Genomic DNA, 22,682 nt, shown 5'->3' with positions numbered 1-22,682 from the left:
TTTATTATATATATATATATATGTATGGCTGTTTCATCTGTGCACAATGTACAATTAAAGGTATACGCAACGATAAAAAAATGCATTTGTATTATATTGCAATAAACTATTAGGTTGCGTTTACTTGATAATATTGAATTAATATCGGTACTATGATATTTTTAGGATGTTAGAAGAATGTGTGGTAAGAACGACCTACGTCTTGTCAGCACGACTTACAATTGAATAGCTACTAGTGGTGCATCGGTGACATCGACAACTCTATCCTGACCAACCATTTGATTGTAAGCTTTCTGGGCTATTACCATGGTAGGTGCATTCGTGTTTCCAGATACTACTGTAGGCATGACGGAGGCGTCGACCACTCTAAGTCCTTCCATTCCGTGTACTTTCAGACCATTGGAGTGATCAACCACTGCCATAGGATCTGATGATGGACCCATTTTACAGGTAGATACCGGGTGGTAGGTGGATTCGGTATTTTCACGCAGATACTCCTTGATGTCGCTGTCGGTAAGGTTGTTAACATTCTTATCGCCAAATCCACTGACCACCAGGTTATCTTCTGCTAGGGTCTTGGTTTGAATCAGCTCGATGCTTTTTCGTACTGCAGCCACCATGGGGTCAAAGTCGGCGGGCACGTCGTAGTAGTTGGGGTCAATCAGTGGCCCCTCCATTGGGTCAGCCGAATTAAGACCGACCGTCCCGCGAGACTCGGGCCGCATATAGCACGATTTGACCGAGATGCCACCACCGTATCTTAAAGTGGCACCATGATCTTTGTAGTAGAAGGGTGCGACATGCATTTGGATATCATTAGCGGGAATGTCAGGCTTGCTTTTGAAAAATGAGCCGATCATTTGATTGTCTCCCATGAACACTCCTTCTTTCTTGAAAAGACCTAGGACGAAGTGCTTGATCTGACTTGGTAGGTTGGTTAGCCCGATTTGCAGGGGCATACTTATTCTCGAAGTTTTTGCATTCACGCAGATATCGGCATGATCCTGAAGATTCTGGCCTACTCCTGGCAATTCATGTACACATCAATTCCGTGCTTAGTAAGCTGGTCCTTAGGGCCAATTCCTGAGAGCATCAGTAACTGTGGACTGTTAAATGCACCACCGCACAGGACAACTTCATTTTTCGCTTCGAATGTTACGGGGTTAGCAGAATCTGAGCTGCCTGATACCACTGCATGCACTCCAGTCGCCCGTTTGCCTTCCGTGAGTACCTTTGTCGTATGAGCATCAACAATAACATCCAAATTTGGGCGAGCTCGGACCTCTGGGGTCAGAAAGGCAACACCAGTGCTGCAGCGCCCGCCCTTGGTCTGTGTGTACTGATAATACCCTATTCCAGACTGGTCTGCTCCATTGAAGTCATCGGTTGTTTTCCATCCCAACTCGTTGCCTGCTTTGACAATGCGCTTACTGTATGGGCCAATGTGATTCTGTGTCCGCACATGAAGAGGACCTTCGTTACCGTGGAATGGGTTATTTTTGAGCGTATCATTATTCTCCAATTCCTTGAAAATGGGTAGCACATTCTCCCATTCCCAACCGTTGCATTTATTCTCCTCAGCCCACAACTTGGTGAAGTCATATTTCAAGCCGCGAATATATACCATAGCGTTAATCGCAGAGGAGCCGCCGACTCCGCGACCACGAGGCTGGAACATGTTCCTACCATTACAGTTCTTCTGAGGTGTTGTCCAGTATCGATGGTTGTACTTTTTACTGTAGGGAACGGTCCAGAAAAACCCACTGGGGTTGCGGATGAGCGGTGTGTTATCATCTGAGCCTGTCTCCAGTAATGCCACTCGCACGTTGGGGTTCGATGAGAGACGATTGGCCATTACACAGCCGGCACTTCCGCCACCAACAACCACATAGTCGTAGACCTGCTTAGTAGAAGCAGGGAGAGATCGAAGAGACTTTGAGAGTGACATTTTAAATAGTCGTTAGTTGATTATGCAAATGTAAACTATTAATTATACTCTGGTGATTATAAAGACTTGATTGAGCGCTTCAATATCAGACAGCAGACTTTTGTAGCCATACTGCGGTGCATCCAGCGATCGATATTTGCATGAATCAAAAGACAAACTGACGTAGCGTATATGTAGCTCTATATAAAATGCATAAACCAATCGCGCGTAGGGCTCGGAGCCTTACGAGCGCTAAGGTTTATCCCGTAAACGGTATGTATGTAAATAAATTAATAAAACATCTGTACATCTGCACTAGTGGCACTAACACACATGCTTTTTCAGAAACAAATCTTTTTCAAGAAAATTTTGAAATAAATCGCCAATCGCCAATCGGGTGATATTCAGTGAAACTCCGGAATTCTGGATCCCAAAAATAAATACAACTGTTGATCTCCGTCGGTTATCAATTCTCAACATAGCAGCATACAGCCATACATAGCCTTTGTTCAATTTACAAGCAGCTAAATATTATGAAGTATGATATATCATATCAGCAACATTCAACTCTCGAGAGCCCTCTTTGCCATAATAGGACTCGGAGTACGGACGATTGTAACAAAGTAGTATGATGCATGTATGTGTGCTCCTTTGACTTTTAAGTTTTATCCTGAAATTCGGACGTCATGTTCACAGTTCAAACCTTTTGTGACTTGAGAAGTTGAGTGTAATCTCTGGCCTCTGCAGAAAGGTTGCAAAACTGATGTGTAGTCAGATGGAATACAACATTCTTAAGAATTACATTCTTGCTTACTGCATGCGAAAGTATTTAAGGCATACTGCAATACAGAGACTATTGTCATGTCGATAAATCAACAACATTGTCCATCAAAATATTTTTTACATAAAATGGTAAACCAAACTACAAAGGCGTCGAATTGTCGATCTGTGCCGCTGATACTCATATGCGAGCTAGCACAGCTTTCAGGGCAGGCACCACACTTCCATTAAACTGGAGAAAGAGTCAATTCCAGGCTCTCAGAAGAATGATCAGTCAAAATGAGGAAGCTATCCAGAAGGCTGTGTATGCGGATTTGAAAAAGAGTCCCGAGGAGGTTTGGTTAGCGGAGACACAAGCCTCAATCAACGGCATCGATAGCATGATAGCCAATGTTGATAGCTGGTCAAGGGCAACTCACGTGGACACTGACGTTTTCAACTATCCGGCCACCTCAATGATTAAACCGGAACTTATGGGCACGGCCCTGACAATCGGTTGCTAGAATTATCCGATCACACTCATCGCCGATCCCATGGCTGCAAGCATTGCAGCCGGCAATGTAGTTGTTGTCAAAACGGGAGCTGAAACACACTCGCCCGAGACGATGAAACTTCTGTGTGAACTAATTTCGAAGTACATGGACAATCAAGTTGTCAGCATGGTTTCTGGTGGCTTTGACGAGCTACAGGATTTTTTGTCAATGCGCTGGGATGTTATTTTTGCAACCGGTTCGCCCGGGCTTGGCCGCATGGTAGCCAAAGCAGGTGCACCAATCTGGTCCCAATGTATACTGGAACTAGGTGGCAAATCACCGGTGTACTTTGGCAAATAAGCCAATCTAGCAGTAGCTGCCAAGCGCAATGTGTGAGGGTCTTTGGGCCTAAATGCAGGGCAGACGTGTATACGTCCCGATCACATGTTCGTAGACAGCTCAATCGCCGAAGCTTTCATCAGTACGCTGAAGGAAACGATTGTTGCTCAGTATGGCGTCGATCCGCAGCAAGATAGGGCGTTTGGGCGTATGGCGAAGGTACTAGCACATCACAAGCGTTTATCCAAGATGATCAACCGCGATAGCAAGTACATAGTTCATGGTGGCGAAACCGATGCTTCAGATTTCTATACCGCACCTACTCTATTAGACTTTAGGACAGACACTGAGGCATACCACGCTTCTGCTTGTATGCAAGAGGAGATATTTGGTCCCATATTGCCTATCTTACGTGTAGATGGCGTTGAGAAAGCGATAGATTCTATTCTAACAAGAGAACCACTTGCCATGTATGCCTTCACACATGACGGACACGTGCAGGAAAAGTTCATGAACGTATCTGCGGGTAGTCTCCAGTTCAATGATACCATTACGTTCATGCTGAACGAGAACCTTCCATTTGGAGGGGTAGGTAATTCGGGTAGCGGCAAGTACCATGGCTACCAAGGTTTTGTAGAGTTTAGTCACATGAAGTCTATTATGATCAACTCGAATTTCAATGACTTGAAGGCACGTTACTCTCCCCAAACAAAAGCCGATATGGCTGTGATGTAGATCGCACACCGTCACATTCCTGGTGTTGTGATGAGTAGTCTGAACCGAATGCACTATTTTGCCTTTGTCACAGTCGCCGTCAGCGCCGCAGCCTTCATGCTAGGAAAATATCTTTGACGACGCACTAGCTTTAATATGCAACTAAATTAAATGCCAGACCGGTTTATAATGCTTTCCTCCGTGTACGGTACAGGATTCAATATAAGACCCGAGTTTAGTCCCTTCTCTTGACAATCCTTTTTCTCACAATCCGTATCCAATTCTTTAAACTCGATTTTTACTCGCCGGCGATAAAATGCCGTGACGAGTACCGAGTACGTGTGCACTGTGCACCATTTTTAAAGAGTAACATATTATTCAATTCTAATGCGCATTTTTTGCTATGATCCGTCATAGATACGACAAACCACACAAACACACATACATACATACCTTTCCCCCTATATATATATATATATGTGTGTGTGTGTGTGTGTGTGTGTGTATGTAGATGTAGATAGTAAATGTAGATGTAGATGTAGATGTAGATGTATGTATGTATATATATATGTATATATATATATATATATATATACTCCAAGCTATGAGTGCGCAATGAACCGTGCGTTCACTCGCCAACTCGAAAAGGAAACGGCAAAGAATCTGCTGGCGATGCTGAGTATATAAGTACTAAGTGTGCTGAGATAAACACTTGTACTGTGTGACATTGTGGCGTGCACCAACGTGTGTTTCCAGATTGCTGAATGGGCATGGGGAAACATGAATTGGCTGAGCATGCGAGACTCGAGGCAGAGACGTCCCACTTGTAGGTAAAAAATGTAGAAACCTTGTCACGGACGCCGCATTGATCCAGAATACTCCAAGTGTACGACTACCTAAATCTAGATACATGCTCCGAAAACACCAAATAGCCATGATAGTAAATAAAGCATGTGCCTTGATTTATAGATAGCAATGCTACTGGTGTCATATATATATATATAAATTATAATTCAAACAGCAACTAAGGTAAACGCACTACAGTACGATTAATGCATCCTAGGCTATAGTAGACACCACAGGTCAAGCATAAGCCAGGGTAGATTGGCTTATATCAGATTAGGTTTTCAGCCTTATTATGAACCTTTACAGGTTATTTAGTCCATTTCTTGTATTCGAGGTCTCGCAAATCAAGGTACCCATCGCCCATACCCGGTTCCCTATGCAAGCTATTGATGATCTGTCAGGAATCAGACCACTCACTTAGAAAGGCTGGCTACAATCGGTAGGGGTGAATAAACAGCAGCTAGACCGCCGATGTGCAGGAAGGAATCGAACCTCAAAACGAGATTGCCTCGCCATATCTTCTGGTGAATACCGCACCATTCTAGAGTATAAAGTTTTAGCACCAGTAGAAATTGTACTTTTTCGTTTATAGCACGGCATATCAATAGAGTTGAACCTGGATCCTATCCAACTATCAAAGCTTCGTAGCTATGCGCAAAACAACTGTGCTTATTTCATCCGGTCGTAGGATGTACGTCTGGTAGCCGAGACCGGGATAGCGCCCATTCCAATCGATACCACCGCGGGTAATACCTGTGCAAGTACTCGTTTGATCTACTGCACCCGGTCCCAATAATCGACTAGCCATCAGTACAAAGATCACATGGGGGGATTCTCACCTGCCGACGCGCTTGCCGCGGCACCGTCCTTGATCTCCTCGACTTTGCTGGATATCTTTCCACGGGCCGATCTGAGCTTTCTCTGCATGGACGAATATGTTCTCCTGTCCTTCTCCGTGACAGACGGGTACGTGTTTGCGAACGCCTGATCGAAATGACTCATACTCACAACCGGGGTGTGCGCTTTGCCGTACAGTATACTCTCTCGCAGTGATGAAACCGTCGCCTCTCGCACCAACGAGCTCAGATCCGCTCCACTGAACCCCTCACACCGCTTGTCGTGTGCTATATCCGCCACCTGCACATCACTACCTAACGGTGTCTTACGCGTCACGGTCTTCAGTATACCCACGCGATCCGACGCAGAGGGTAGGTCCACAAACAAAAGCTTGTCCAGACGCCCCGGGCGAAGCATAGCCGGGTCGATCATATCCGGCCGATTCGTGGCCGCAATCACAAACACACTCTTACGCGCTTCTAAGCCATCCATCTCCGTCAGCAGCGTATTCACCACACGTTCGCTGGCATGAGACTCTGTGCCTCTCCTGGGACAGAGTGCATCGAGCTCGTCGAAGAACACCACACACGGGGACGAATCCCGGGCTCGTTGGAACACCAGCCGGATGGAGCGTTCGCTCTCACCCACATACTTGTTGAGGAGTTCTGGGCCTTTGACACTGATGAAACTCGTGCCACTCTCACTCGCGATAGCCTTAGCCAGCAGCGTCTTACCACATCCGGGTGGTCCGTACAACAACACACCCGCAGGGGTGGTCAACCCGACCGCCTCGAACTTCTCGGGGTTCTTGATAGGCTCCATGATAGCCATGCGCAATTCCAGACGAACGTCGTCGAGCGCCCCCACATCCGCCCACGTCACATCGGGCACCGTGGCGAAACCTTCGCGTTTGGCTGAGGGTTGTACCTGTTTAACAGCTAACTCAAAATCGGCCATAGTCACCGCCAGAGGCTCGAGTTCCTTCTCTGTGAGTGGGCGTAGTTTGCTGCGCAACTGATCGGATACAGCGGTACGCTCCTCTAGCATACGGTTGGCACTCGTACTTCTTGGGAGTGCTGAAGAAAGTGCCGTAGTACTTGTGCTTGGACTTGTCTGTGTGACCAAAGCCGCGCCTGGTATAGTACTGCTCTCCTCTGTCCCGTCCTGAGTCCCAATCAGTGTCGTTTCGGTTGACAACACAGCCAAAGCCGTGTCTGTGGACACGGTGGTGTCTAACGTAATACTAGTCGTTTTAAACGAGTTCCACTGTCCACTGCTACCCTCAGACAAAGTACTACCAGGCTCGCTCGCACCTTCTTTACCTTCCAACTTTCCCACATCTCCCGTATCTGACACCACGGCGGCGGCTTTGACCAGAGCCATCGACTCGTCAAGTTGCTTATCACTCGCGCTCTTGCCCACGATACTACCGCCACTACTTTTCACAATCGCATCCACACTATCACTCGCACTTGTTCCAGTAGTGATTGCATTCTTCCTCTCTGCTATTACATTCACCGCCTTCGCCTTATCGATCTGGTACAGCTCGGAGAATATACGATGCACGGCCAACACAGCCGCCTCCCGGGTAACCCCAGCGAGATCAGCACCCACAAACCCAGCGGTCATGGCACCCAATTTCTCCAGGTCAATCTCGCCCTCCAGTCTCAATTTAGAACAGAGCACTGCCAAAATACGCGCACGTGCATGCTTGTCGGGCGCGCCCAGGCATATTTCACGGTCAAATCGGCCCGCCCGGCGAAGTGCTGGGTCCAGGGAATCGGGCCTGTTGGTGGCCCCAATCACTATAACGGGTGCATTGTTATTCGTGTTTTCGGTGCATACATCATCCATGGACGTTAACAACTGGGCCACAATCCGCCTCTCCATCTCCCTCTGCGCATTCTCGCGCTTCGGGGCGATGGCGTCGATCTCGTCAATGAACACTATCGCGGGTGCCATCTCCTTGGCCTGGTCGAACAACTCTCGGATCTTCGCCTCACTTTCCCCAGACATACCGCTCACTACCTCAGGCGCAGATATTTTTAGAAACGAACAGCCCAGCTCCCCGGCTATCGCATTCGCTAGCAGTGTCTTGCCTGTACCTGGAAGACCGTGAAGCAATATACCCCTGGGTGGCTCGATACCCAAGTGCTTGTAGATCTCTGGGTGTGATAAAGGGTACTCGATCAGTTCTCGTACGTCCTGCAAGATACTCTCTATCCCCGCAATATCACTGTATCTGGCACTTGGCCGTAGACTCGCCTTGCCACCCAGTGTGTCCATGCTACTATTCGCTCGTGAACCACCGGAGCCCCCTACACGTGCACGCTTAGTACCTCCACCGTCTCCACTTGGCCTACCCATTAATCGCCGCCCTCGCTTCCCACTGGTGCTGTTGGGCCCATGTCGCTTCACACCCGAGTGTGGACTATTTGGGTGACTATGCGAGTCTCTAGTATCTCTGTCTGTCGACACAGCCCCTCGCACTTTGTGCTTCTTCTCCCCCGAAGCGCTTGCACTTCCATCTCTATCACTCGTATTCTCGTTCTCATTCTCATCACGCTCACTGTCCATCTCACTTTGAGCCTGCAAGTTCATACCCGTACTCCTCCCATCGACAATCCCAATTTCTTTATCTTCACCCAACCCTTGTACGCCACACTCGGACGCCGCAAAGGCTGCATCAGCTTCCATCGCTGCCATCTGTTCATCTGCATCGGCCTCTTCCTCTTCCATGTCCCCTTCCCCTTCAGTGTTAATATCTGTGCTGCTAAAATCGCGCGCATTCTCCGTATCACTCCCATCTCCAGTAACACTGATACTCACATCACTCCCGTTCATCCTGACCACGCCCGCATTCCTACACACCACTGTGATGGCTTTTCCAACCGATCTACTCATCACCTGTTTATTTTTACGTGCATAGTCCCGCGGATAGGTGCGTGTAAGAAAGTCTACTACATGGTCAGCATTACGCAAAACCATCTCGTGCGCTTCCCTAGATGTATGTGAGAGTCCATTTTCAGTGATCTGGGCATCACTGTAGCTCTGTACACGTGGAACTAATTGCGCGTCTACGAAGTATGCGCCTGATTTGCGACGAACCATGGTTGCTAGGATACGAACACGTGTACGGGATTGATGGTCGTGATTGTCTGCGCTGAACTACAAACGTGAATGAGGCCGCTAATTCTTATATTTATATGCTACTGTATGATTGTATATCCCATCAATATAAGCTTTTGCCTATCAATTCAAAGGATTGCGACATCAATTAATAGTCACCCAAGACAGTAACCTCCGTATAAAAACCTCTCCTCTATACACATTCAATGTCCAATATTAAAAGTACTGATCAGTATGACAGTAAGTCACCTTTCTTTTGATTATTTTACGATATATATTTAGAATGAGTCACAGATATTGCTTGCTACCGGTACAGTGTGCACGTGTTACTGTGGCTATCAAGGTGATCTTTTTTTTTTTGAAAATGACAAAAATGTGATTCTGTATGCACATTCAGTTATGTAGCAATTATTCGCTAGAGCTCTTAATATTACTACTTAGCTGTTCACTGGCGAGGGGTATTTTATCTTTATACGAGTAGGACTTATATTTACACATATTTCGACGTTTTAGTCGCCCACGTACACAAATACATAACTACAGTACTAAGATACACGCAGGTGTACACTACTTCGCACAATATGGCTTCCGGCAAAGTGGAGAAGAAGTCTAAAAAGTCCAGTAAATCGGACAAGTCTAAAACAGACGACGTTGAGAGTTCGCACAATGGCAAGCGAACAGCCGAGGACGCCGCGAGCGATGCTGAGGCCACAGAAAAGAAAGATAAAGATAAAAAAGTAAAGAAAGTAAAGCGTTCGAAATCCGAAGACGGTTGTGGTAAAGTCAAAGAAACCAAGAAGAAATCGAAGAAGGATAAAAAGGATGGGGATGCAGATGATTCAACCCCCGAAAGTACCACTCCCAATGCAGAAATGGAGGTCGATACAAAAGAGAACGAACTCGTAGAAGACGCAGGAGCATTCAGTAACTTCCCAGCCATCACACAGGAGACCATTGCGAAACTGACGACAAAGGGGGTGACGAGTTTGTTTCCTATTCAAATCGAAAGTTTCGGCCCGATCTTCGAGGGCAAGGATGTCATTGGACGTGCTCGCACAGGTACTGGAAAGACACTATCGTTCGCTTTACCTGTGATTGAGAGGTTGATGTTAGACATGGCAAAGAATGGGTCCCGGAATCGCCGCGGTAGAGATCCTAAGGTGCTGGTTTTAGCTCCCACTCGTGAATTGGCGAAGCAGGTATAGTAGAGAATTTGACATATGTTTCTTAGTAGTATTTATACACGTATACTTATGTATAAACTCACGTTGTATATATATATATATTATATATATATATATATATACGTCTATATATATATATACATATATACATATATATATGTGTGTGTGTGTGTGCGTGTGCGTGTGTGTGTGCGTGTGCGTGTGTATGTGTACACGTATATATATATATGCGTGTGGGGGGGGGTCTGGGTGTATATGTGTGTGTATATGTATATCTGTGCATATGTAAATATAGAAATTATATTAGACATACTTGTATATGTATGGAGTCACGTGTTCATATACTATATTACGTATACCTCCATGTGTCTTTATAAGTATTTATAAATGTATATACAGATATATATATATTATATATATGTGTGTGTGGGTGTGGATGTATATGAGTGTACACGTGTGTAAATATGTATATCTGTTCATATGTACATATGTAAATATAGAAATTATATCATACATACTGGTATAGATATTTGTATATTCAAGTTTTTTTTTCATGTATGGAGTCACGCGTTCATATAGTATATTACGTATACCTCTATGTGTCTTTATATGTATTTATAAATCTATATACATATATATAGTTGCTAAATAGGGAATATGTATATATGTGTGTTGTCGTATACATATTTTTACAATGTTTACTTAATGTGTTTTTGAGTACATGCATATGTATATATATGTGTGTGTGTGTGTACTTATAATGCGTTTGTGTTTGTGTATATTTATTTTTATATATCATACAACTTTTGTTTTAAGTCTGTGAATATCGATTCCGTAGTATTTCATTGATATAACACCCGTGTAGATAAGTATGCTCATATCATTGCTTACTTCTGTGAGTACATTTTTACCTCAGGTGTTCACTGACTTTGAGCTTCTTGGAGGCCATAAGCTCAGTGCCACGTGTATATACGGTGGTACGCCGTATGCACCGCAAGAGAATGACTTGCGTAACGGTGTGGATGTAGTGGTGGGCACTCCTGGGCGTGTTCAAGATCACATCAACAGAGGCAACCTTCGTTTGGGGGGTAAGTTCCTAGCACGCCTTACTTAGATATCTTCATACAAATGTATGTGTGTGGTGTCTCAGGGTTCTGGTAAACTGGTGATGTGACGAGTATCACTGAAGGGCCAACGCACGAACCGACTTGGCATTTAAGATTGATTAGGCTCTCTCCCGTGGTACATCTGCATATTTATCGTGGCTGGTCTGCCGCTGGAAAGTGTCAATTACTACAGCAAATTGATACCACCCCGCCCTCCACACTGCCTAGGAATCGAGTATCTTATCCTCGACGAGGCCGATCAAATGTTGGACATTGGCTTCAAAGAAGCAATTGAAGAAGTGCTGCAAACACTTGCACCCGAAGGTATGGGGTACTTATTGTTTTCTGGACTTTACCTTAATCACACAATGAGCATTGTAAAGTTCCTCCTCCAGTGTGTCGTATATATCCAGATGCCTGCGTTTGGGTGGGTATATACCAAAAAATAAATGTCCCAATTAAAGTGACCAGGGGAGTTGATTTGTGTTTTAGATTGTACTGATTTATCGTTTCTACATTAACGCTTCGCTCTGTCGAAGGCTCACCCGTTGAGGACAAAAAGCATCAAATTCTGCTGTACTCCGCCACTATCCCCGATTGGGTGAGTGATACGGCCACGAAATACATGCGGTCTGATAGGATCAATATTGATTTGGTCAAAAACGAAAAGATCAAAACCAGTACGCTCATTGAACACATGGCTATCAAGTGCCATTGGTCTGATAGGTATGTGTACACGCCCACGATATGATAGTGTTCTACCATGGTATGGAGTATATACGTATATATATATGTCTGTATATTTTGGCGTGTGCACATGATTATATATATATAATGTAAATGTATGTGTGTGTGTATGTATATATATATATATCAACAAATAGATAATGTATGTGCTATTCTGGGGCTATATTCACACTTTAAAGCCTAAGCAAAACAAGTGTATATGGTATTTTTGGCTTCTTAACAAACCAAATAGTTTGTACCAAGTTCGACGAAATTTGCACTACGCAAAAAGGGAACGGGATGTTGTGTTTGAAAGACTTTTTCATTCCGTAGAGTGGTTCGCAATGGGTGGTCATCTTGGACATACTATGTGCTGTATTGTCGTAGTAGTCGTACCTGTTCTCTTGCGATTTTTATGCCGACACGAGTGGCAAGAGACTAGTTGACACATGCCATGTTCCCTAGAATCCACGCCAATTGGCAACAAGAAAATTCGCAGTTTTAGCTCTATATGCACCTATAATTCTACTGCAAACCAATCCTGACTTCACGCTAGTCAACGTATATCAAGTATAAGAATACAGCCTCGACGCCGTTCAGTCTTACTCAATTATGATTGTATTTGATCTAGCTGCAATTTCACTTTAGTGACTAAATATAACTCTTCGCTTCACAGAGCTAAGACTCTGCGAGACATTTTGCTAGTACATGCGGGTAAGCACGGTCGCACTATTATCTTCACCGAAACCAAGAACGAAGCCAATGAACTGACCCTGGGACAGGACTTAAACGTCGAAGCTCAGGTAGCTATCGGTATAGTTGTCAATTGTCTCGCATATACTTTATTTATATTTCTTAAAATCTCTTTCTAGATACATGAATATGTTGGTTTATTTGATCGGTCCCCGACTTTGCGTATGTGGATCTGTATAGTACATATTCCGTATTGGTGATACATCTGTGCTCGCGACAGAATCGGCGTTTGGGGAGCCTGCTGAGCATCTCTTCTGCAATCGAAAACTCTCTACTTTGCCAATGTGCGTGCCTTTAAACTGCTGTACACATACAATAGCTTCGGTTTTCATGAACGTACAGTTGTACATACAATATTGCTTGTTTATACGTAAAAGTATCTCTGTGCATACAGGGTGTGGCCCTTGCTATACTCGTTTGAACTGTAATATAATGGTGCATCTTGAATGATGAATTTCGTTCGGCCGTACTCATGGGGGGAGTAAGCTGTCGTTACCCAATGCGCTCGCATTCATTTTTAAATACATCGTATTTCGTCACAAGCGTTCAGCAAGTATACTTCGCCGCCCACACTACACTCACGATTAGAATACGTTTTCATATAACCAAACCTTCCTGTACGTACGTTAATGTACGCCTGTATGCCCCGCCATTCCTATACTCAATCTATACTTATACTTAGCTACTTAATTGATTTTAATTTGTCCACAGGTGCTCCACGGTGACATCGCCCAAGCACAGAGAGAGACCACCATGAAGCAATTTCGCGACGGCAATTGCAAGTGTCTCATTGCCACCGATGTGGCTGCCAGAGGTCTGGACATCCCGGAAGTGGATGTGGTAGTCAACTGTGAACCCCCAGGAGAAACAGATACGTACGTGCATCGCAGTGGAAGAACGGGGCGTGCAGGAAAAAGCGGGGTTTGCATCACCTTCTACAAGCCCAACCAGGCAAGTGAATTGTGTTTTAGACCTGCATGGGTTATTGGTCGGGTGGATGTTTGTCCGTTTTCGGTTTTGTAGCTGTTGTGGTAGGCGTTGCGGTTAGTATGCCGGGAGCCTCGGAAATATTTGTGGTCGCGAGCTATGGACCTCTGGGAGAAACGAACACATCATTCATTATGTCGGAAAGACGGGTGCCGTTTGGCACAGCGGGGTGAGTGACACCTATAAAACCAAGAGGCAGATGGAACGTACCTCGATGACCCCGGGATATGTTGAGTGAGCATTTTTATGTTGCGTTGGGTTCTGCTAGGTATGTGCAGGCGAACCGGGGAACAGGCGGAATACTCTGCATCGACGTATCAAGATTAGCACTTCATCTGATCTCTCTTGGACCAGAAGTCATACATATATATATGCACTGAAAGATAAATGGGTGACATCACATATACTTTGATCAAGGAATTGCCAAATACATGCGTACCCATTGTTCGTTGTGTAAATCTGTACCACAGGAATACCAAGTGACGAATATCGAGAGGAAAACAGGTATCAAAATCAAACGTATTGGAGCCCCACAGCCCTCGCAAATGATCGAGGCCATTGGTGCAGACGCATTAAAGTCTTTGGAACAGGTGTCACCAAACATTATTAGTCAATTTGGCAAGCTGGCAGACGGGTTTATCAAGGAGAGGGGAGCTACAGATGCGCTAGCGGCCGCATTGGCAATCATCTCTGGATACTCTGAGCTCACGGTGAGTGTCAAGTCGGTTTAATTACATATCTAGTGGGGATTTGATAGTCATATCGGGCGTGTTTGATGTGTAAAGCGTGTATTGGATGAGATGAGGTTATTGGGAGATTGTGAGCATACCGTGGATGTATTGGATGTGCTTTAGGAATTTATTTATTTTTGACTTATGTTAGAGGCACTCAATTGTACTATGCTCTGTAGGACTTCTATCAAGTGTAGCTTCATGAATATGCTGTACAACCCCCTGTTATATCCTCCACACCTAGATTCTGAAACGATTTTTTAGATTCATTCTGGCATGTAAGCATACATGTGAGAGATTTTCTATTCCGTGTCACTTGTGGCTGGTGTTGTCTCGGGCGCGCGCACTGATACAGCAATGGTTTTGAGACTTGTTGACTAGGAAAATGTTTGGAAGTGAATATGACGTCTCGGGTGTATATAGAGAAATAGTTTAGGTTTACTTGAGACACTCACCAAGATCCAAGCATTGAACTTTTTGTGGCATTTGATGGCTCATAGTAGTGTTTTGTTAGGCCGATGCAGAATATGTCTTCCCATCAGTCATACCATTACACACATCAAAGCAAATCGTGCAATTCATATTCAGAAGAAATATGCACATACGCAATCTCTATTTGTATGCATTCGGAATCCTAACACAATGTTTACTTTTTCAACAGAGACGCTCACTTATAGATTCCAATGAAGGCTACATCACCATGCTGTTGACTCTGAAGAAGGAATTTACGAATATGAGCTTCTTCAGATCGCTTATAGAACGCACTGTAAGTACTCTTGTTTCATAGCTATAGACATTTATCGTGCTCATGTGTATAAATATGAACACCTTTGAATTATATATATATCTGTGTCTGTGCATGTGCATGTATGTGTGCGTTTGGTTGTGTATATTTTTATACGCTGTTGTTGCATGCCTGCTATTTCTAGTGCTGTGGGTTCTTTTCAATGCTGTACGGATTCTGTTGAGCAATACTGTTAGACACTATTTTTCTGTGCGACTATTTTACCAGTGTATATCCTGTGTATACTGTTGCAAAAACCTGTGTCAAACTCGACACTCGCGTGTGCGGCGATAAATGTTGTAGCAAAAAAAGTTGTGAATCCAACCTGTGCCAAACTCACAGCTTGGATTCACGCAGTATTGCGATCCGGAAAAATGTGTTACTGAACTCGTATTCATCTCTTTTATTCAAAACAACCTCTCTCTGTACACAGCTGGGTGCAAATGTGAGGAATAGCATTAAGGTGCAAAGGTCGTGTGCGGACAACAAGGGTGTTGTTTTCGATGTTCCGGCCAACCTGATCGATCAAATTAATAAGAAATGGGAAAACTACAAGGACGAGGCTCCCCTAGGCACCACTCTGGACGAAGCACACGAATTGCCTGAATTAACGGAACAAAGCGCTGGCTACGGTATGTCCTCGAAACCATTGCGTTGATCTCGACTATGGGTAAAAGTTATATACAACAGATTGTAATTTGCTATGTTTTTTTTGTTGTACTTCAATTCAAAGCGCTGTCATTAGAAGTAGCCTAGTAGGTCACAGCTTGCAATCCCTTTTATTTTACTTGTCCCCTGTCTATAGTAGTCTCCAGCCAATGCACAGTGTCGGGTCACATTCACAATCCTCGACGTAAGCCACGATTATTCGCCGTAGTCACACGGTTGTCATGCTCAATCAGCCAACCATGAACCGCAAATCCATCCCTACACATCAGAACCTCAATAGACTACCGAGCCATCTCTCTGATAGCTTTTTGTAGTTCATTCAGGGGAGGGAGGCTTTACTCTGTACTATAACCTATAACCTTCAGACAACACTGCCACAACGGGCTACTTCCTCGAGGTCATCTGTTTTTTTCTGTCGAATTCTTGAACCTCTAAATATCAAGCAACCCCAACAGGCCAGTGCTCTACTCCACTTACACCTTGTCTCTTGCATATACTCTCCTATAACTCCCCCACAACGGGGAAATTATTAATTTATTGTTTAATACTCGATACTTTTGTCCTTAACCCTACGCAACTACAGGAGGTGGCGATGGTGGGGCAGGAGGTGGCCGGTTCGGCGGTCGCGGAGGGGGTGGCTTCCGGGGCGGTCGCGGCGGTGGTTTCGGTGGGAACCGCGGTGGATATGGTGGCGGTGGCCGTGGAGGTAGTTTTGTTGGCAATCGCGGTGGCGGGGGGCGTGGTGGTTATGGTGGAGGCCGAGGAGGCTCGAGTAGAGGAGGGGGCGGGTATGCTCTCGGGGGAGGTCGAGGCAGAGGTAGGGGCGGGGGTGGTGGGGGTTTCAGGTCGTAGGACTGCCAGAGATCGTCGCAAAAGAACGTTAGTCGCAAGGGCTTATAGATATATTCTCTCTAATTTAGCTGGCGTGATCACGCTGGACAGTGGCATACTGTCCAACTACCAATAAAAATAACTGTATATCGGAATGCGTATTTTTCGTTGTACATTTGTTTGTGACTGCTGTCTGCCGTTTGGAATGGTAATGTAACCGTCCCATAGTCTGTGAGCGTTTATAAGTGCTATGAAGATTTTTGTATGCTCGAAGTTTGGGCTAAATTGTAGGGTAAATCAAGCAACAATCATATTTCATTTGTTCGCATATTGGACAGAAATCTTATGTTAGTGTGGTTGTGATCGAAACAATTAAACTCGGTGTCGAAAGAAACAACTGTTGAGTTAGAAAAATATGTACAATGTATTCGTAGATTTCTGTCTTCGGAGTAGCATTGGACCCATCCGAGTTAATTTTAAGAACAAGATTGCTGTATGGGAACAAACCCTGTCTTTTCCGGGCGTTCTCGAAGTTATGAGACCTGAATGGTTCCCATTGGGGCGACTCGATTTTTGGTGATTTTTGCCATGAAGTTTGTGTGGCGGCGCCAGACTGTAACTGCGTATGTCAGTGGTTATCAAAGCAGCAAGGACACTAGTGCCAGGTTCTATTTAAATCGCACCTTGTCCCTTATGTTTAAGCTCATTTTGAGCAATTCACCTTCTTTCGAATGCGTTTTTAGGGTAGATTTTGCGGATGGTCTTCAAGCCAACTAAACGTTCGATGCATCTCCAATGGGTCGTAAATACATACAAGCTTACAGGCTTGTGAATTCTCGGCTACATCTTGGGGTCAATTAAGAGTAGGTCTGGCTTCTGACTTAGTAGTCTCTAGCGGCAGATTTTATTCTTGTAGATATGATCATTCAAAATACAAGTCGATAGATGGTGAAAACACAAACGATTGCTCATGAGCTATGGCGTGAGCAGCCACACCATTGGATGGTGTACGACAATTGTCGCTCATTCAGTTCCTTGCGTCAATTTGCAGGAATGCAATATAACAATGCAATATAACCAGTGTCGTGTAGGCTTGTGAAGTATGGAGGGCGAGAGTAGCTAAGAGAGGGCAAGTCCCCGATGTACTGAAATGCACTGCTATTCTCTGAATTGAAGGATTTGCGACTTGATATTCTTTTTGTGAGGAATCAGGTGCTGAAAAGCAAGGAAACTGAACTGTCAGTACACACGCAAACTAAAAATAAGAAATGATTCCGACAGCGAGACCAATGGTCTCAGACCAAATGTACAACATGCTATCATCAAAATCATGCTCGCGTTTCATTTTATCACACCCAACCATTCTGAACGTATTGTAATATGTCTTAAGGCCACAGTGGTATTTCGGAGTGATATCGAAAGAAGAGCATCAATTGTATCTCATGCATCGTACACTATTAGTAGCTGTAGGACTGCCGATTTTGTGAGCCATAATTGAGTTACCAGAAATCGCCGGAGGAGAATTAATCGCATAAAAAGATATGAGGTCCAAGTCCGGCTATTCATGTCGGACGTGCAAGGGCCCGAGCTTTACCTCGAGCAAGAATTAAAATTATTTATCACTGAAGCGGTGCCTAATGGTCAAGTTTAACGTAGAGAATCCAGTGAATATCCCTCCAGTTTGGTAACACGAGTCTACGCAACTCAGAATTTAACTCGTGTTTTAGTGTCGCATCATCGCCAGCCAAGCACTTCGATACCTCCCGTGCAGCGTTCTGAGCTTTGTGCACCACTGCAAACAATGTCGATATCAAATGGAGGCTATGAAAAAAAAAATACAAAAGAGCAAAACTGTTGTTTTTGTTTTAAAAGAACTCAAAAATGATGGTTATTTTTTTTTTTAAATCAAAAAATATATATAGATGGCATGGCCGTATCATAGCCTTCTAAATTTAAAATTAGACAATAAAATCCATAGGACAAACTGGTACCACTTCCCATCTGTCATTCGTACGAGATGCCCATTTCTATTTATTTTTTGTTTTGAAAAGTTAAGAATCACGAGTCACCAAAGATCAAGATATTTATTAGCTCCAATGATTATGTGGTGTTTAACTCGAGAATCTAACAAATTACAAAAATACAATGTCAGGTTAGATTCAGTCATTAATTTCCCAGACATCGATAAACAAATCTGCCGAAATATCGTAAGTGGAGCTCCGTTTCTGGGGCAAAGCCAGGCAGTCGTGTTCCATAGTTTTGTTGAATCCCTATGCTATGTAACTTTTCTCGTAAACACATGACTTTACTGGAACATCAGTAGTATAAAAGGTTTGCAATTCAAAAATATGACTTTTCATATAAACATTTTCCGATACGATTCAGAACGATGGCCCAAACTACGAATTGTATGATTGCTGTTCTGATGGTAGTAGGACTTGCTCTATCTTCAAATGGAGCCGCGACCACAGGTTCCCCTATACCAGCGGAAGTGAAAACTTATGTGGTAGATCCCTTCACGGAAATTCAGCTGAATTTGTGTCAAGTAAATGCCACTTATATTCAGGGCGAATATGTTAACGGCATCGGATCTGACTTCAAAACTGGATTAATCTTCTTTTGTTTCAATGCAAATAACACAACCTCCGAGAATGTGCAGGCAGATGTAGGAAAATGGACTGGTAGCTACATGAATCAGAACGGAGTCGGCAGCCTCACCTGTTCAACAATCGGTGGGGGTATCACACCAGAAGGTCTTACCACTGAACCATCAGCCATCAACTGCACTTACTGGATCAAATCAGGATCGTTCAATACAAATTCTGATCTGAGTAACGAGTATAGAGAGGTTCAGTTCCAGCGAAGCGTGTCTCTGCCCAACTATCGCTCAACAGGTCAACTTTGTGTGCCATTCAGTGACCGCAAGCTGATGACCGATAACTGGTTGCTAGATACGACAAAGAGGTCGATGAGTGGAGAATATTGTTTTGATGAGGAACTTACAAATTGCCCAGTCGAAATTGATTTCTGCGCTCCTGATCTTTCAGTAGTGAAAGGTGCCGATATACCCTTCGAATGGCGACCTGTTTTGCAAGCAAGTGTCAGAGCAACTGACTCGCCATACGAATCGGCTCTTTGGGGGCTAGTTGCTAGTCCTACGAACAATTACAGCTGGGGGCCCGGGCCCTTTTTGACTATAAATGGATTTGGTGCTGGATATCTAACTCGACCAGTATTCGAGGGTAACGAGCGAGGTGATTTTATCTACAACTATGGCTTCGATCTGAATACGAGTCGCCAGTTCGACGAAGATAGTTCCAAAATGTACTTCAAGCCTCGCACAGATAGACGTCTCATGTTAACGACAATGACACAGCACAACATTTGCAATTCTTTTTTGTGGACGCAAGGGATTATAACCGATCCCAACGACGGTGGATTAGCCAACTTGACCAGTCTCTACACTCTTGCACCCGATAGCAACGCATCACCAAACCTTCCTCATGTAACAGAGTATTTCGCCTTTTGTACTACAGAGCACATTACACCTATCGGTGGATATTTGCAGTTCATCATAACCTCCACGGTTCCTGGAGAAACCCAGAACACCACGAACGCTGTCGGGGTGGCACAGTACGATCCCAAGTCTGGTTTATACAAGGGCGTTTGTTCAACAAGGAGCGCGTGGGCAGCCATCGAATTCCAGCTCACCACCAATGATTCTGGCGTAACGGTGTTAGCTAATGCTACCCGGACTGTGTATGCGGCCGACAGTGATAGCTTGAGTGGTGGAAATGTGGGATCCTGGACTTTTGAGCAAATATCAGATCCGAGCAGTAACTTAATCATGGATGCGTGCAGTGCTTTTGTCAACGCGCCCGCCTGTGTACCTACAAAGTGTGTGATTTCCTTAGGGCTGAGTGATTTCGATAGCACAATGTGTAATCTTAAGGCTCAACACGCCCTTCTGCTGGGAAACAGCAACACGGGCATTACAAAGTGATTCGAAATAAAACATTGGTGGAAAAATCGTTGGTATACGTGTTCAAACACTTCGTACCTTTTTTCTGTCAGCAAGTTACGCATCTGGGTACCCGCATCTGTTTTCATATAACAATAACATCTACTTTAATATTTCACCGGACCTCATGCCTGACCTAAAAGGCACTATAGCACCAAAATATTATTGAACTGTACATCCTCTCAGACCCTTACCCTAATTCTTGTGATATGACAAGTGTGCAGTTGTCTACCACATGTCATTCACAATCATCAAATACTATACGTCACTGAAAAGAGCAATCTGCAACAGCAATTCTAGTACAGATAAGTTCGCTGGTAATTTAAAATCGCCTATCAACTTTGATTACAGCGCGTATCTCTGCGAGGGGCTGAAAGAGTACTTCTGTATCTATGCTCAGTACAATTTCAACAGTAGATGGGCAGAACCACGCTGATGCCAGATGTACGTTTACCACACTTCCAACGTACAAATCATGAGAGCTGGAAGTTTGTAGACAAATGTACGGACGTCAAAATGAGTGCCGGATGTGGTAAAGCCTGTGATTGCATTCCGCGATTTATTTATTTGGCAATAGTACCTGTACTGATTCAGTTTCATAGCTATAGCAACACTTGTTCCATTTACGTCACAATAAATACTTGAAGCACTGTCATTCACACCGCAATTTTGCCATATACATCCCTGATCAATGTTTTCGTATCTTTTTCTGAACTCCATTTTGACCGACGAGAGCCGTATCACTTACAGTGTAAGACCGTGGTAAAAATGTGTATATGTTGCTCGAATCTCGACTTCGTATACAATTAGGATATACAATCCAAGTATTCAGTCAAGAGTATATTCCTGAGATGTACACATAGATAGTTTGAATATATGCGGTCGCTGTTCAACTGTATGCACTAATATATGGATCCGATAGCACTTATTTGGTCGACCGAAAAAGATCAAATCAACAATATTTTTGCGTTGGAAACGCGGAACGCAGAACGCAGGCGTGGCCGTGGAAGTAAATACCATATGCGTATTCTAAAACTTTCAGCCAGTTGCCACGAAGGATATATAGTACTGACGGACAAATTCCATGAAGTTGCATCATTCGATACATCTACAATGTGGATACACAAATGTCCAGGCTGCAGGCCGAGGGCTAAAAAAAGCAGTCATTAAGTCATTGTCATACAGTTCGGTATACGATAATCTATTGGATCACCAATTAAAATCGCGCATCGGCTATTTTCTGTTCCTTACTTTTTACATAGAGCAACCCATAGATTCAACGCTCCACTTTAATATGTAGTCGGAACGTACGACCATAACCATGTCATTCTAGTTTGTACTTTGGATCCTGAAGGTTCGCAATTATGGTGGTAAGCGGGTCGTCGGCAGTAAAGGCCTATGTGCTCATCATTACATCCCTGTGCGGTGTAATTACGGCAGAACAAGCTTCAATACCGGAGGGCGATTTCGTAGCTGCCAGACACTTCTCCACCAAAACTGGGTATTGGTCGCAGCAAGATCCAGCTACCTGGACAACACCACCTGCAACTTGTATACCTGTAAGTATTCATTGGTTAAGTCTTTTGATCAAAGCATTGGTAGAAAGGTTATGTTATGTCAAATGTTTGAGACTAAGTTATCAAACCGAATCAAACTGTTCGTATTCAACCTGTGCTCTGACCAGATGTAACAATTAGTACTACTCTTGTATAAACCTAACAATGACGTCTGTCCACCAAATATAATAGATAGTGCAACAAATCTATATACTTTAACAACGAAGACGATTTTTTTTTAATTCACTGCGAGGTACATAGACAGGTATATACGATTACGACACTATAT

The 22,682-nt window shown here is 44.1% G+C and overlaps 8 protein-coding genes across 8 annotated transcripts; 5 read left to right on the top strand and 3 right to left on the bottom strand.

Moving 5' to 3' along the window:
* Positions 1-88: 88 nt before the first annotated feature.
* SARC_02414 (hypothetical protein) lies at positions 89-959 on the bottom strand (the record flags this gene model as incomplete). Its single annotated transcript, XM_014303842.1, has 1 exon — positions 89-959. One exon carries the CDS (start codon positions 957-959, stop codon positions 216-218), a length of 744 nt encoding a protein of 247 aa, XP_014159317.1. The 3' UTR covers positions 89-215.
* Positions 960-1,018: 59 nt separating this feature from the next.
* SARC_02413 (hypothetical protein) lies at positions 1,019-1,948 on the bottom strand (the record flags this gene model as incomplete). The annotated part of the gene is made up of 1 exon (XM_014303841.1): positions 1,019-1,948. One exon carries the CDS (start codon positions 1,946-1,948, stop codon positions 1,019-1,021), a length of 930 nt encoding a protein of 309 aa, XP_014159316.1.
* Positions 1,949-2,973: 1,025 nt separating this feature from the next.
* On the top strand, positions 2,974-3,210 carry SARC_02412 (hypothetical protein; the record flags this gene model as incomplete). Its single annotated transcript, XM_014303840.1, has 1 exon — positions 2,974-3,210. One exon carries the CDS (start codon positions 2,974-2,976, stop codon positions 3,208-3,210), a length of 237 nt encoding a protein of 78 aa, XP_014159315.1.
* Positions 3,211-3,240: 30 nt separating this feature from the next.
* SARC_02411 (hypothetical protein) lies at positions 3,241-3,540 on the top strand (the record flags this gene model as incomplete). The annotated part of the gene is made up of 1 exon (XM_014303839.1): positions 3,241-3,540. The coding sequence occupies one exon, from the start codon at positions 3,241-3,243 to the stop codon at positions 3,538-3,540; it is 300 nt and encodes a 99-aa protein (XP_014159314.1).
* An 84-nt stretch (positions 3,541-3,624) lies between these two features.
* On the top strand, positions 3,625-4,254 carry SARC_02410 (hypothetical protein; the record flags this gene model as incomplete). Its single annotated transcript, XM_014303838.1, has 1 exon — positions 3,625-4,254. One exon carries the CDS (start codon positions 3,625-3,627, stop codon positions 4,252-4,254), a length of 630 nt encoding a protein of 209 aa, XP_014159313.1.
* Positions 4,255-5,172: 918 nt separating this feature from the next.
* Positions 5,173-9,260, bottom strand: SARC_02409 (hypothetical protein). The gene has a single exon (XM_014303837.1). The coding sequence runs from the start codon at positions 9,025-9,027 to the stop codon at positions 5,899-5,901; it is 3,129 nt and encodes a 1,042-aa protein (XP_014159312.1). The 5' UTR covers positions 9,028-9,260; the 3' UTR covers positions 5,173-5,898.
* Positions 9,261-9,450: 190 nt separating this feature from the next.
* SARC_02408 (hypothetical protein) lies at positions 9,451-16,971 on the top strand. Its single transcript, XM_014303836.1, has 10 exons — positions 9,451-10,244; positions 11,146-11,317; positions 11,564-11,659; positions 11,875-12,061; positions 12,738-12,864; positions 13,526-13,765; positions 14,272-14,511; positions 15,194-15,298; positions 15,750-15,948; positions 16,569-16,971. The coding sequence occupies exons 1-10, from the start codon at positions 9,627-9,629 to the stop codon at positions 16,835-16,837; spliced, it is 2,253 nt and encodes a 750-aa protein (XP_014159311.1). The 5' UTR covers positions 9,451-9,626; the 3' UTR covers positions 16,838-16,971.
* Positions 16,972-19,181: 2,210 nt separating this feature from the next.
* SARC_02407 (hypothetical protein) lies at positions 19,182-21,852 on the top strand. Its single transcript, XM_014303835.1, has one exon. It carries the CDS (start codon positions 19,206-19,208, stop codon positions 20,817-20,819), a length of 1,614 nt encoding a protein of 537 aa, XP_014159310.1. The 5' UTR covers positions 19,182-19,205; the 3' UTR covers positions 20,820-21,852.
* Positions 21,853-22,682: the final 830 nt, after the last annotated feature.

The sequence above is a fragment of the Sphaeroforma arctica genome, assembly GCF_001186125.1.
Source record: "Sphaeroforma arctica JP610 unplaced genomic scaffold supercont1.107, whole genome shotgun sequence".
Classification (NCBI taxonomy): domain Eukaryota; class Ichthyosporea; order Ichthyophonida; genus Sphaeroforma; species Sphaeroforma arctica.
Note: the sequence above shows the minus strand (reverse complement) of the source record. Positions and strands in the feature narration are given on the sequence as shown.

Excerpts from the sequence above, each read along its gene's own strand:
- SARC_02408 (XM_014303836.1), top strand. The coding sequence starts at position 9,627 with ATGGCTTCCGGCAAAGTGGAGAAGAAGTCTAAAAAGTCCAGTAAATCG. Across the intron at positions 11,318-11,563 it reads AGGCAACCTTCGTTTGGGGG|GAATCGAGTATCTTATCCTC; the intron begins GTAAGTTCCTAG and ends CACACTGCCTAG. Across the intron at positions 15,949-16,568 it reads GGAACAAAGCGCTGGCTACG|GAGGTGGCGATGGTGGGGCA; the intron begins GTATGTCCTCGA and ends ACGCAACTACAG.
- SARC_02407 (XM_014303835.1), top strand. The coding sequence starts at position 19,206 with ATGGCCCAAACTACGAATTGTATGATTGCTGTTCTGATGGTAGTAGGA.
- SARC_02409 (XM_014303837.1), bottom strand. The coding sequence starts at position 9,027 with ATGGTTCGTCGCAAATCAGGCGCATACTTCGTAGACGCGCAATTAGTT.